Source organism: Bos taurus, chromosome 19 (assembly GCF_002263795.3).
Source record: "Bos taurus isolate L1 Dominette 01449 registration number 42190680 breed Hereford chromosome 19, ARS-UCD2.0, whole genome shotgun sequence".
Lineage (NCBI taxonomy): Eukaryota > Metazoa > Chordata > Mammalia > Artiodactyla > Bovidae > Bos > Bos taurus.
In genome coordinates this window covers 22,873,111-22,888,607 of record NC_037346.1, presented here as the reverse complement: position 1 = coordinate 22,888,607, position 15,497 = coordinate 22,873,111, and the positions used below count along the sequence as shown (strand labels likewise).

Below are 15,497 nucleotides of genomic sequence, written 5' to 3'. Positions count from 1 at the left end.
TGGTTTATAAAAATGAATTTTTTAAGTTCATGGTGATATTCAAATAAATACATAAGTAAAAGAAGAAAAGGGGGCAACATTTGTCTTTACATAAGAATGCTAATTAATAAGTTTAAAAATAATGATAAAATTAGAAAATCACCATTTTGTAACACCCAATGTAATAACTGAATTCTGGCAATAATCATCAATGGATGCTCAAACCATTAGAAGAAAGATCACTGGAAACAGATTATTCCCATGGCCTCAAAGCCCCACAGATTACTTATTAATGTTACTTACTACAAGAGGTAAGTTATCTTTATATTGGAGGAATCTAACAGTCACCAATCAAATGACCAAACAGCATCCCCAGTGGTGGTCAGACTGACTGCTTGATATTATGTGTCTCCTGGTTTGAAACAGCAAAAAGTATACAGATTTAATAATGTACTAATACTCTTGGCAAAAATTGTTTGATCTGAATCTAATCATGAGGAAACAATGAGACAAAACCAGAATGTAGAACATTTTTCTGGCCCGAATCTTCAGAAAATTTAGTCATGAAAAATAAAACAAAAATCATGAAACTATCAAAAGACACTAAAGAGAAATAATGGCTAAGTGCAGTAATTAGAACCTTGATCCTGCATCAGGTTGGGGTAAGAAAAAAAAAAGACATTTTAGGAATAATGGAGAAATTTTAAATGATATTTGAATTAGAGTTAATTTTTTAGGCATGATAATGATATTGCAATATCAAGATATAGGAGAATGTCCTTATTCTTAGCAGAGGCATGGTGAAATACTTAGAGGTGAACTTCCATGATGACTGCACTTACTTTCAGGAAAAAAAATGTGCACGTGTGAATGGATGCTAGTTATTAAGCTATAGCTTCTCAGCTCTTATCTTCTGTACGCTCTGCTGGGGCTGGGCCTTTCTGCTTTGCCTATCAAGCGAATAAGAGGCTCTACCTCTCTAGGGCTCTAGAAAGAGAAGGCATGGCTAGAGGAAAGAGCTTGGTTCTTTCTATCTGCTTTCAAGTTAGACTCTACATGCCAAAAAATGAAGTTGGCCCTTTACCTTAAACCATCTACAAAAGCTAACTCGAAAATAACTCAAGTAATTTAGTTGATTTAAGAGCTAAAACTATAAAACTCTTAGAAGAAAACATAAGCCCAAAGCTTATGACATTGGATTTGGCATCTTTTCTTGGCTCTGAAACCAAAGGCATGAGCAACAAAAGAAAAAGCAAGCAAATCAGACTTCGTGAAAAGTGGAATATTTAGTGCCTCAAGTGGCAGTGCCAACAGAGCATTTATTCTGTTGGCAATTGTCTGCAGGCAACCGACAGAATGGGAGAAAATATTGCAAATCATGTAGCTGCTAAGGGATTAATATCCAGATTATATAAAGAAATCCTAGACTCAAGAACAGCAACAACAAACCCAATTAAAAATGGCCAAAGGACTTGCATAGGCATTTCTCCAAAGAAGATAAGCACATGAAATAAGCATATGGAAAGATGCTCTTAGCATCACTAATCATTAGGGAAATGCAAGTCAAACGACAGCAAAATACCTTATTGTCCTAATACTCGTTAGCATGGCTACTATCCAAAAAAAAATTAAAAAGTGTTGGTGAGGATGCAGACAAATTGGAGCCCTTGTTCACCGTTGGTGGGAATGTAAAATGGTATAGCCATTATGAGAAACAATATGGCAGTTTTTCAAATTTTAGACTAGAATTACTGTGTAATCCAGCAGTACCACTTCTGGGTTTATACCCAAAAGAAGTGAAAATGAGACTTGAACAGATTTACTTGCACACCAATGTCCAGAGCAGTATTATTCACTATAGCCCAAGAGTGAAAATAGCCCAAATGTCCACTAACAGATGAATGGATAAAGAAACTGTGGTATATACATACAATGGAATATTATTCAGCTGTGAAAAAAAGAACCTTGAGAATGCTATGCTTAGTGAAACAAGCCAGACATAGAAGGACAAACACTGTATGATTCCACTTATATGAAGTACCTAGAATGGACAACTTCATAGAAACAGAGAGTGTAATAGAGGTTACCAAGGCTAGAGGGAGGGAAGACTAGAGAGTTGCTGCTTAATGAGTACAGACTTCTAGTTTGGGCTGGTGAAAAAGTTCTGGAAATGGATAGTGGTGACGATTGCACAACATTATGAATGTACTTAAACTGTCCACTTTGAAATAGTTGAAATGATAATTTTTAAAATATTTACCACAATAAAAAAAAATTAACCAGAAAATTGTTCCATCTTGGACTTCCCTGGTGGTCCATCCATTAAGACTCTGAGCTTCCTCAGCAGGGGGCACTGGTTCAATCCCTGGGTGGGGAACTAACACCTACCATGCCACAGAGTGCACCCACACCCAAAGAAAAACGTTTTTCATCTCACTTCCACACATTTTTTATCCTAACCTTCCAAAAGAAAATTTGAAATATTAAAAAAGACCATCCATTTGCTTTTCAAAACTTTTAATTACTGAGTTAAACTTGGTGCTGCAAGAAAGAATGAGTTATTGCAGCTTAGTTCTTAATTACACTGAAGACCAATTACAATAACACTGAGTTTGTCATCATTTTGGATTAAGATTAAAGAATAGTCATTGTTAGGCAAGAAGAGTTTTCCTGTTATTACTGTTCATCACAACTTTTTTGTTTGGATAGGATTTGCAGATTTAACCTAATTTAAAACAACACAAAAACAAATAGAACAAAGAATAGGATCTGTGTGTATCAGATATGCGTGGGTTATTGTCCTCAGATTTTCTGGACTGGAATAAATTTTGAACAGGCAAGCACACCTTCTGAATTAAATAAAATCTTTCCTTATTTTTCTTTCTCTGTTATTTATTTTGAGGGTTTTTTTATATTGTGTTTAAATATTAATAAAACCATATTTGACATTAAATGAAAGATAATGTTTTGTGAAATTTCTGTATATATGCAGATGCATCACACTGAATCGCAACGTGAAAGGTATTTCTTATGGTAGATCTTTGTAAACAAAAATTTGAAAAATAGTTTTCTGAATATTCTGCAGTTTTGACTTTGATTTCCCCTTTAACCCAAGAGTTGCTTAAGAGGATTTTTAGTTCCCATTTTGTTCATATTTTGTTTCATTGCACTGTATAGTCAGAGCATAGGCTAGGTTATTCTATACTATTTTTCTTTATTGGAAGAAAGGTGTATGTTTGTATATTTCTATATTAGAGAATTCATATACTTACTTTTAAACACTTGGCAGACTGAAACAATTTCAGATTTTCTTGGAAAAATAAGGTAAAGAATTGCTGTGCAGCACCCTTCTTTCAGATTCTCCAGATGTTCACAGTTCATTACACTAACTTTATGATTCATCTCCTCTCTTCCTCTTCTTCAGGCTTCTCTCCCCCTCCCTCTTCTCACTCTCTCCCTTCCTCCCTCTCTCCCCTCTGTCAGCTGTTCACCCAGGTATTTTCAATAAAGTTTAGGTGGAGACTACGTCTTAGTACAGACTCTTGTGTATTATGTCATTCTCCATACCCAAACTTCTGTATAATGCATTAATCCAAGGAATGGTTTATTGGCCAGTAATTATGAGATATAGAATAAAAAGTGTACGGGACTTCCCTGGAAGTCCAGTGGTTAAGCATCTGTCTTCCAGTGTAGGGGACTCAGGTTCAGTCCCTGCTGGGGGAACTAAAAGGTCCCACGTGATGTGGGCTCATTGAGCCCACGTGCTCTAGAGCCCATGCGCTGCAGTGAAGACCCAGCACAGCCTCAAAACAAATAAATAAATTGTATTCTGTCCTCTAAATAGAAATTCTAGTCCCTTTGTCTCTGAGACTGAAGCTGGTTTCCCCAGTCACGTTACATAACGCATCCAACCTCTTGCGTCCCAGTGTTTCATAGGCACTCACTCCTGTTTCAGGTGCAGTCGTTCATTTTCCTTGAAATAACAAGTCTGTGCTTTTTTTTTTTTTTTTTTTGTCGTTGTTTTTTCTTTCTTCGTGAAGACCTGAGGATGAGATGTTTTTAAAAAGGCTTTCTGGAGGTTACCTTGTTGGAAAGGACCCCGACGCTTCCCTTTTCTACAGAGAAAAAGGAAACCAAAAATTTCAGGCGAAGGATTATATGGGAGCCGCAGTGCTGTACTCTAAGGTAAGACCCACCCCCAGCCGAGCAGGACGAGCTGTCTCAACCATCCAGCAGTGCATATTTCTTCAAAAGACAGAACCGTTCTTGCCAAGTGGTATAGCCACTAGTAACTTTGTCTATTAATTCTGGATTGGATTTGAAAAAGAAAACTGGTACAACTCTGCTTCTGTTCATATTCTGAAACAAAGGAGAGTTTGTATTATATGTCCTAAATTCCACCAAGAAACTTCTCTTCACTTATTCCCTCAGGCACAAGTGTAGCAAGCCTTACTGGACGCCTTGGCCTCCCTCGCCTGTGTCTATCAGCTCTCACTGAATTGTGCTCCCTTTTTTGTCTGAATAACCGATGAGGCTGTTAGTGTGTGATAGTCCCAATTTAGAGAGAAGTTGGATTTGGGGGCTAGCCACCAGGTTAGCTTATAGCCAGTGTGACTTAGATTAAGGTTCATTTCAGTTCAGTTGCTCAGTCATATCCGACTCTTTGCGACCCCATGGACTGCAGCATGCCAGGCTTCCCTGTCCATCACCAACTCCTAGAGCTTGCTCAAACTCATGTCCATCAAGTCGGCGATACCATCCAACCATCTCATCCTCTATTGTCCCCTTCTCCTCTTGCCTTCAATCTTACCCAGCATCAGGGTCTTTTCCAAGGAATCAGTTCTTCGCATCAGGTGGCCAATGTATTGGAGTTTCGCTTCAGCATCAATCCTTCCAATGAATATTCAGGACTGATTTCCTTTAGGATCAACTGGCTTGATCTCCTCACAGTCCAGTGGACTCTCAAGAGTCTTCTCCAACACCACAGTTCAAAAGCATCAATTCTTCAGCGCTCAGCTTTCTTTATGGTCCAACTCTCCCATCCACACATGACTACTGGAAAAATCATAGCTTTGACTAGACAGACCTTTGTTGGCAAAGTCTCTGATTTTTAATATGCTGTCTAGGTTGATCATAGCTTTTCTTCAAGGGGCAAGTGTCTTTTAATTTCACGGCTGCAGTCATCATCTGCATTGATTTTGGAGCCCAAAAAAATAGTCTCTCATTGTTTTCATTGTTTCCCCATCTATTTGCCATAAAATGATGGGACCGAATGCCATGACCTTCGTTTTTTTGTATGTTGAGTTTTAAGCCAGCTTTTCACTCTCCTCTTTCACTTTCATCAAGAGGCTCTTTAGTTCTTCTTTGCTTTCTGCCATAAGAGGGGTGTCATCTGTGTATCTAAGGTTATTGATATTTATCCCGGCAGTCTTGATTCCAGCTTGTGCTTCATCCAGCCCGGCATTTCGCATGATGTACTCTGCATATAAGTTAAATAAGCAGGGTGACGTACTCCTTTCCCTATTTGGAACCAGTCTGTTGTTCCATGTCCGGTTCTAACTGTTGCTTCTTGACCTGCATACAGATTTCTCAGGAGGTAGGTATGGTGGTCTGATATTCCCATCTCTTGAAGAATTTTCCAGTTTATTGTGATCTACTGTTCATGAGAACCCCATGAACAGTATGAGAAGGCTTCCAGAGTAGGAACTTGAAAAAGATTCCTGAGAGACTTCCTTCCATAATTTTTTAGCGATAAATATGGGTTTAAAGCAAGAATGTATCAATCCCTTGAATCAGGTCTGTGAACCTTGTCTATTGAAATAGTTAGTGTGCAATTTATAGTTAGTGTGCAATTTAAGTGAAAGTGAAAGTCACTCTGTCATGTCCAACTTTTTATGACCCCATGGACTATACAGTCCATGAAATTCTCCAAGCCAGAATACTGGAGTGGGTAGCCTATCCCTTCTCCAGCAGATCTTTCTGACCCAGGAATGGAACTGGAGTCTCTTGCATTGCAGGCAGATTCTTTACCAACTGAGCTATCAGGGAAGCCAGTGCTTTTGAAGTGGGTACCCCCTACTCTGCATCTTAAACAGACCGATGCTTAAAGTTTGGAATTAGTTTTCCAGCTATCAGACTAACAGCAGTATCTTCTAAAATTGATAAAAGCTCTGCTTTATGATGCTACAAGAAAGTATTTATCTGAATAACGTGTTAGTGATTGCCAAAGAACTAAAACCCACTAGATGTAATGATCACTGATAAATGCCTTAATAGTTCTTTTTCAGAGCTAATCTTTCTTCAGCTGCATGCATACGTGTCATAAATGTGATCACAGGGAAGTTGTTCAAGGAAAATAAACTAAAAAAAGTAAAATCAGATGAAAAATTAAGATTTGTTCTGAATGCAGAGGGAGATGAGCCTTCCTATTTTCATGAAGCTAGTATTTTGGTGATTATAGTACTTTGCCGTTTTCCCATAGAGTTGCTATTTTCTTTCTTTTTTGAAATACTATTTGTTATTTTTGTCTGATTGTAAATGTAATATATGTTTACTTGGAAAATACAGAGAAGCATAAAGAGTAAGAAAAAAATCCCATAACCAGTGATAAGCACTGTTAACATTTTTGCTTACATCCAGCCAGCCTCTTTTTCCTCTGAAAATATGTTTTTCTTGTACAAAATTGTGATAATGCTGTACTTAGTGTTTTGTAACCTGCTTTTTTTCCCCTCAACAATTTATTGTGACCGTTTTCTCATGTTATTAAATTTTCCGCTAGAACATGATTTTTTACGGCTGGCTTAGTGTTCCATTACAGAGAACTATACTTGATTTAACATCTCCTAATGTTGGCAGGTTGTTTGGTGTCATAAAGCTGCAAGAAGCATCTTTCTATGTAAATATTTGTACACACCTGATTATTTCCTCAGGATAAATTCCTTGAAGGGCAATTGCTGGGTCAATTGAATGTAATTTTTTTTTTTTTAGGCCTTTGGCACTTGATGCTAAATCTTTCTCCAGGAAAAAGCTAGTTACTCCCCTTCCACCAGAACATGGGATGTTCATTTCTCTATATCCTAAGCAATACTGATTATTATGGTATTATTATCATTATTTTACCTATTTATTCTGGCATAGGAAATGTGCTTACATAGCTAGAATTTTAAAGGTGCAAGAATATACAGTGCCGTCTGCTTCCTTTGTTCCCCAGCCACCTGGTTTCCATCTCCAGAAGTGAGTAGCACTGATGCTGTTAAAAGGTATTTTTCCAGAGGTACCTCACCAAACACAAATAAATACAAGTAATCTGCCACCCCTGCACACATGCACTCTTTTTATGTAAATAAAATTCTGCACACACTGTTAAGCACTGCAGTTTTTGCACTTCTGTTGCTTTGTATGGATGTAATGTTAATATATTAGTGTCTTCTAGATCAATATTTGTTTCCTATCTTTTGTTACTTCAAACAATTCTGTGATGAGAAGCCTTTCATGTATGTTATTTTGCATATATGTGTAGGATAAGAGATTATATCTGTAGGATTAATCCCTAGGAGAGGAATTGCTGGGTCAGTGGAGATACAGATACATATATAAATATAGTGTATATGCTCAGTCGTGTCTGAGCCTTTGTGGTCCCATGGACTGTAGCCCGCTAGTCTCCTCTGCCCATGGGATTTTCCAGGCAAGAGCACTGGAGTGGGGTGCCATCTCCTGCTCCAGGGGATCTTCCCGACCCATGAATCAAACCTGTGTCTCACGCGTCCCCTGCGTCAGCAGGTGGATTCTTGACCACTAACCAACTGGAAAGCCTCAGCACGTATATATTAAGAGATATATGTATTGCTGAATCGCCTCAGTAGTCGTGCAACTAGTTTACATTCCCACTAGCCATGTAGACAAAGTGTATCTCATTCCTATGCCTGCAGAGTATCCTATCAATTTTACTTCTCTTTGCCGATCTGATAAGTGAAAAATAGCATCTCAGCAGAGTTTTAATTTGCATTTTGCTGATTATGAATGAGGTTGAGCATGTTCCATTTGTTTAAGGGCCGTTTATGTTTCCCATGAGAATTGTTCCTATCATTTGCTTATTTTCCTACTAAATTATTGCTTGTCATCTTATTGATCTGTAGGACTGTTCATAAAGAAATGAGCTCTTTGCCTATAATAGGAGTTGCAAATATTTTTTTCCAGTTCAATGTTTGTCTTTTGATATTGGTTTTTGCTCCACAGAAATTTTTTATTTTTATGTGACCACATTTATTAACCTTTTATGACTTCTGGGTTTTGTGTCATAATTAGAAAGGTATTTCTCACTCCAGCATCACTTTGGACTGTTCTAGTGCTCTTACAGTTTTAGTTTTCACATTAAGGTTTTGATCCATTGGGAATTTATCCTAATGAAAGTTTTATCATCTGTTGAGAACCAACTTTATTTTTCCTCAGTGGCTACTTGTCCCAGTACTTTCATTGAATAATCCCAATCTTTTCTCCAGTGATTGGAGACGCCACCTTTATGATTATTCCTTGCCAATTTGGTGGTAGAAAAAAGCAGCCTTTGTCTGCTTTCATTTTCATGTATTTGACTATCTGTCTAGGAATTGTTTCCCACGTATCATTAGTGTTTCTTCTTGTGTGACTTTCTGTTTGCTCTCCTCACACTTTGTTATGTGCCAGGTTATACTCCTCAGTTTTTGTTTACCTTGAGTGTGGTCTTGTGGCCGACCCTGTGTCTGAAGCTGCTGTCTTCAAAGTGCTTCACATATTTATTTCCTCACCTAATCTTCTCAGCTCTGCTCTAAGGTACTTAAAAATGAAGCAGATGAAGCACAAAGAGATCCAGTAACTTTCCCGATCGTATACAGTGTTTTGTAGCAGAGCCCCTGTTCTCTGGAAAAAAAAAAAAAAAAAAAACTCTGAAGATGCTAGTTTCCATGTATATACCTTAACCGGTTCATTGTTCTTCAGGGAGTATCGCATTCGGGGCCCAGCTCTACGGACATTTCACTGTGTTATGCCAATCGCTCTGCAGCCCTCTTCCACCTGGGTCAGTATGAAGTGAGTATCAGAATGCCTGGTGTGATTGGAGAGGATCTGCAGGGGGTTCCCCGGGGGACTAGACCTTCATCCTTGCTTCCACCTCAGAACACTAAAACTGGGCCCTATGCAACTGGTTGAACCAGAAGCAAATTGATATCCTCCCGAACTTGTTCTTTCTCATCGTTCACTTCACTTGTCACAGATTATTATGTAGGGTGGTGTTGGTTGGCAGGAAAGAGACATGCACGTTCCCCAGGGCCATGGACTCTCTCCAGTGGGTCAGCAGTGCTCAGTTGTTAAGATCAATTGTGATACACACAGCTACTGCTAATAATGCTTTAGGTTCTAAGTGTTTGCAAACTATTTTATTTGTTTGGGTTATTTATTTTTTTTTAATAAGTAGATGAGCAGGTTTAAGAATATGCCTGTAGGGCTTCCGGGTGGCTCAGTGGTAAAGAATCTGTCTGCCAACTCAGGAGATGCAGGTTTGATCCCTGATCAGGGAAGATCCCACGTGCTCCACAACTACTGAGTTTATGCTCTAGAGCCCAGAAGCCACAGCTGCTGAAGCCAGAGAGCCCTAGAGCTTGTGCCCCACAACAGGAGAAGCCACCTCAGTGAGAAGGCCTCACACCGCAACTAGAGAGTAGCCCCTATGCTCCAGAACTAGAGAAAAACCTGAGCAGCTACGAAAACCCAGCACAACCAAAACTGGAAAAGTGGCGGGGGGTGGGGGAGAGAGCTATCTGAGTAATCACAAGTTCACACTTAAGCCCTTTGGTCCAAAGGAGGAGAGCAAGAATCTAACTCCAGTCCCCCAGCAAGAAAAGCCTGGGCTACTGAAGGCAGCGATGGGCAGACCTTGTGAAGCGTTTAGCCCTTTATATCTTCCCTATATTATTACTTCTTACAATAATGATTCCCATATATTAAGCACATACTGTGTTCCAGGCATCTTTTTAACACTTCAGGTATATTACCTTGATTTTGTCTTTACTTCTATCCTGTGAGGTATTATTATCCCCATTTTTTCTGATGTGGAAACTTAAACACTGAGAAGCTAATTCACTTGCACAAGGTCATACAACTAGTAAGAGGCGGAGTCTGTACTGGGATGCCCTCTTAATCACCATAATATGCCTCTTCTGTCTGTAAAACTTTTTTCCTTAGAATCAAAAATAGTTAATGACAGTTAAACATAATACCTTCAGCATGTATTTCTAATCATTAAACTAAAAGATCACAGTACAATATGATTTAAAGAAATAAGCACAGGGTTGTAGTTGCTCTATTTTTAATAATCCTTCACTCACTTGTAGATTTTTGTTAAGACTTCCAAGTGAATATTTTATAGAGTGGGGACGAATGGTCACTTGGGAATCTACTTTCTGTTTTTAGATATGCCTTAAAGACATCGTCAGAGCACAGACGCATGGGTATCCAGAAAGATTGCAACCCAAGCTGCTGTTGCGTAAGGCAGAGTGTCTGGTGACCCTGGGGAGACCACAGGAGGCAAGCCAGACCGTCACTGATCTTGAAAGTAGCTTTGCTGCCAAGCCAACTCTCTCAGCTTCCCAGTTTCAGATTCTGCAGAGAACCCTCTGTCGTGTGAAAGTGAAGGTACAAGAAAAGGAGAATCTCCCAGAAATCTTCCCAGAGGCTCTAACCAAAACCTTTGAGGGTGTGGACCTAAGGGAAGAGAATGAACAAATTCCTGGCGCCTCGTCCTCTGTCAGCTTACATATAGACCCTTTAAAAGGCCGCTATCTGGTTGCCACAAAAGATATCCTCCCAGGAGAGCTTCTGGTGAAAGAGGATGCTTTTGTGAGTGTCCTTAACCCAGGAGAAGTGCCACTGCGGCCTCGTGGCCTGGAGAGCAAGTGGGACATCCAAGTTACCAATGGGGACCTTCACTGTCACCGATGTCTGAGGCACACTCTGGCCCCGGTTCCCTGTGATGGATGCAGCTATGCCAAGTACTGCAGCCAGGAGTGTATGCAGCAGGCCTGGGATCGCTACCATAGTGTGGAGTGTTCTCTGGGGGCTCTGCTTCTCACACTGGGTGTGTTTTGTCATGTTGCCCTGAGGTCGACTCTTTTAGCTAGATTTGAGGATGTTGGCAAAGTCACAAAGAAGCTCTGTGGTGAGATGAGTAACCAGGGCATCTGCTTACCTGAAAGCAAGAATCCGGTGCAGACACTCAAATATGACCTGGGAGGAGAGGGGGACAAAAAGGACAAAGCAGTTGAGACCCCAATTCCTGGATGTGATATTAATGGGAAATATGAAAGGAATTATAATGCCATCTTCCACCTTTTACCCCATACTGAAAACCATAGCCCTGAGCACAAATTCCTCTGTGCTCTAAGTGTTTCTGCATTGTGCAGGCAGCTCGAAGCAGCTGGTTTACAGGCCTTCACAACAGATCTGAAACCAACTAAGCTGAAAGCTGCAGAGCCTCCTGTGTTGTGTGCAGAGCTGAGTGTTTGGGGAGTGGCTATGCTGAGACACATGTTACAGCTGCAGTGTAATGCTCAGGCAATAACGACCATCCAGCAAACAGGTAAGAGGAAACCTCTTTATTCTGCCTTACAATATTGTTCTTGATAGAGCTAACATTTACAGTGGAGAAAGAACTGTAAAAGAACAGTAGTCAAGTCAGTGGCTTAAGGGAACACACAGCTGTCTTCTGCTTATGCCATCGAGAAGCTCTGTGACTTTAAATTACTTTGATCCTACTCTGCCTCAGCTTTCTCATCTGTAAAATGGGTAGTTTAATCTCACCTAACATTACAGAGTTGTGAAGCCGATGTGCTTATTTCTAAAAATAAAGTTAAAAATCCTATCCCCTGCCCAAAAAAACCTCTGTTACACTGTTAATTTTTGTTTTAATTTTAACTGTAATTTTATTTTAAATTTTGTTTATTTATGATTGTGCTGGGTCTTCATTGCTGTGCACAGGCTTTCTCTAGTTGCAGTGAGCAGGGGCTACTCTAGTTGTGGTGCAGAGGCTTTTCATTATAGTGGCTTCTCTTGTTGCAGAGCATGGGCTCTAGGGTGCATAGGCTTCAGTAGTTGTGGCGGAAGGGCTCAGTAGGTGTGGTACACAGGCTTAATTGCCCCAGAGCATGTGGAATCTTCTTGGATCAGAGATCAAACACGTCTCCTACATCGGCAGGCAGATCCTTAACCACTGGACCACCAGGGAAATCCTACACTGTTAATTTTTTATTGTGAAGGAAAGCTCAAACAATCTAGACAAAACAATCACGACAAACAAGACTGCAGACGGAGCAGGGTCTGTAGTTAAAGTATCAGAATCTTAACTTACTCCTGTGACACAGCTAGTCTTGTCTCTTCTCTTCAGCCAACAGATTTTTCCCTCCATTCTTCTGTTTTAAATTTCCAAGAGAGGAATCTGGCCCAGCACAGCTTTTCAGGCAATACTGCTATAGTGGGCTGTATGACTGCTGCTGCTGCTGCTAAGTCGCTTCAGTCGTGTCCGACTCTGTACGACCCCATGGACAGCAGCCCACAAGGCTCCCCCGTTCCTGGGATTCTCCAGGCAAGAACACTGGAGTGGGTTGCCATTTCCTTCTCCAGTGCATGAAAGTGAAAAGTGAAAGTGAAGTCGCTCAGTCGTGTCCGACTCTTAGCGACCCCATGGACTGCAGCCCACCAGGCTCCTCCGTCCATGGGATTTTCCAGGCAAGAGTGCTGGAGTGGGGTGCCATTGCCTTCTCCAGGGCTGTATGACTATTTCTAATCAAACATGGATTACCTTATCTGAGTTTGGGCTGCCTTTGGTCTCAGGGCCATTGCTAGACACAGACTAGCCTAGCCCTGTTTTCCTGAACTAGACCCTGCAGATGAGGCTGTTAAGGTAGATGGGGAGGTTACCTGTGCCCAGCATCCTGAGTGCCACCTCTAATATGATTGTACTGACAACAGATACTGTTATTAGCAAAGAAATGGTGTTTCCAACATTTCTGTTGTTTGATCTCCATTTTAGCAGACAGTGTGTTTCAATTCAGTCAGCTCAGGATACTTTTCTCAATTTCCTAATTAGCTCTCTGGAGGGGAGGAATGAGGTCATATCTACACCTAGTATTTATAGGCAGATATTAAATGTGGCTTCACTGAACTATATATGCTTAGCTCTTTTGATTGTCTCACACGAGGTAATGTAGAATCCTGTCAACCTTTTGTTTATATTTTTTATCTCTAATTTTAATTCAGCTGCCAAGTTATACAGTGTATAGTTATTTCATTGGACATATTTTGGGGCAGGACTCAATTCCCCATCCTGAAGCACAAGAAACATCCCAAAATAGCACTGGCCTCATCCCATGATACAACAGAATCACACTGCAAGCCAGTCTCCGTTTTCCTCTCTGCCTTTTGCTGCTTTGAGCCATTGCTACCTTCTAAAATATATCTGTTGAGTGTTTCTACAGAATTGTGTTTCCCCTTGGGTACATTCACTGGCATTTTAAAAAATACTGTTTTCATTTTGTTTTGTTTTTCTGAATATAAAAAATAGTATATAGAGCTTCCAGATTATACAGCAGAAAGATACCACCTCTTGATTCTATTATGTCTTGCCTCTAAAATACTAAGTAGAACATACGAAAAAGATATAAATGTCAGTAGCTTGCAAAACTGTGAAAACTGTTGTCTGCGAAAAACAGTAGTGGCGACCACTAACTCAGGCTGAGTCCTTGAGGCAGGATGGCAAAGCCAGAGGGACGAACGTGTTTTCCACCTGCCCTCCTTCACTGGCCTCCCCTTATGGTCAAAGAGTCATCGCCTAAATGTTTTTGTTCCCTGTTCATGGTATTGCATTGCAGTCAGTTTTTTATTTACACGGCAAGTTTGGGGTAAAATTTTTCACAAGTTGTTAAGAATGAATTTTGGTAGGAAGAATATGTATAGTCAGGAACACTTGTATCTTCTGTGGCTGAAAAGGACTAGAAAGGACTAGATACGTACCATAATACTGGTCACCTGAAGTGATCGGAAAAGGAGACTCTATCTTCATCTATGAGGTTCTAGTATTTTATGCATGATTTATTCTTACTTATGTTTTAACTGTATATACATTAGTAAAAAACAACACTAGAAGTAAAAATACCAAAATCTTAATTAGCAGTGATGAATTCTAAAAGTGGAAATATGGGTGATTATGGCTTTCTTTGAACATACCTGTATTTTTAAAATTAAAAACACATATTCACACTGTGGTAACATTATTCTAGCAAATTTAAAATTGGTTGTATACCTTTCCCTTCATTCTAGGGAAATGAGAAACATTCAAAAAAATAGTTCACAGAGCAAAAGGTAGGAAAATTATAAAAATGAGTCTTAAACAGTAAATATAAATGGACTAAACTCTATTAAATGAATCTTTTAGGATGGGTCAAAAAGATTAAAATCCAACTATATTCTGTTTACAAAAAGTACTAGTTGCTCAGTTATGTCCAACTCTTTGCGACCCCATGGATTATAGCCTGCCAGGCTCCTCTGTCCATGGGATTGTCCAGGCAAGAACACTGGAGTGGGTTGCCATGCCCTCCTCCAGGTGACTCTTGAAACAACATGAAGTGTTTGGGCAAGACATGTCGGGAATCACAGGCAAATCAGGGTATTAATATAAAACAGTAGAACCCAAGGTAAGATATCTAGTAAAACAAAGAGGCACTTTATTTTTGTAAAGGAGACTTTTCTGAAATGTATCATCAAGCTTAGCTCTCAGGAACATAGAGATTGTGTCTGTAAAACAAAAGTGACTGAGTATATGTGGAGAAACTGGCAAAAACTCCATGGTTATAAGAAAGTTTAATACGCCCCTCTGATCAAATATATTAATAATAAGGATATAGAAACCAAGATAACATAATAAAACAGGGAATTCAGAGATATAGTCATCAAAGCTTGTGTCCTATAGACCAGGGTTTAGCCAACTTTCTCTGTAAAGGGCCAGGTAGTAAATGCCCGGGCTTTGCAGACCACGTGGTCTCTTCTGCAGCCACTCAGCCGCACTTGTAGCATGAAAGCGATGATAAACAGCACACAAATGAATGTGCCTGGCTGGGCGCCAATGAAAATTTATTATGGACGCTGAACGCTGAATTCCTTACAATTTTTCATTTCATGAGAATTTTCTTTTGAACTACTTAAAAATGTAAGCACCAGACTCCCCTGATGGTCCAGTGGTTAGTTAAGAATCCACCTGCCAGTGCAGGGGACATGGGTTCGATCTCTGGTCCTGGAAGATTCCACGTGCCAAGGAGCAGCTACGCCCGTGGGCCGCAACTGCTGAAGCCCTCGCCCTGGAGCCCACATACCGCAGCAAGAGAAGTGCCCGCAGTGAGAAGCCCTCCCACTGCAGCTGGAGAGTCGCCCCTGCTCACCCCGCAATTAGAGAAAGCCCCGTGCACAGCAACGAAGACCCAGGGCAGCCAAAAATAAAAATA

The 15,497-nt window shown here is 40.1% G+C and overlaps 1 protein-coding gene across 4 annotated transcripts in view; it reads left to right on the top strand.

The window, feature by feature from the left end:
- SMYD4 (SET and MYND domain containing 4) overlaps positions 1-15,497 on the top strand; it is a 54,228-nt gene that overhangs the window by 11,369 nt on the left and 27,362 nt on the right. For all 4 annotated transcript variants that reach the window (XM_059877956.1, XM_005220096.5, NM_001205733.2 and 1 more), the window contains 3 exons: positions 4,020-4,164; positions 8,950-9,039; positions 10,420-11,584. In XM_059877956.1, coding sequence (XP_059733939.1) covers positions 4,020-4,164; positions 8,950-9,039; positions 10,420-11,584 — 1,400 coding nt within the window. The remainder of the gene's footprint in view (positions 1-4,019; positions 4,165-8,949; positions 9,040-10,419; positions 11,585-15,497) is intronic.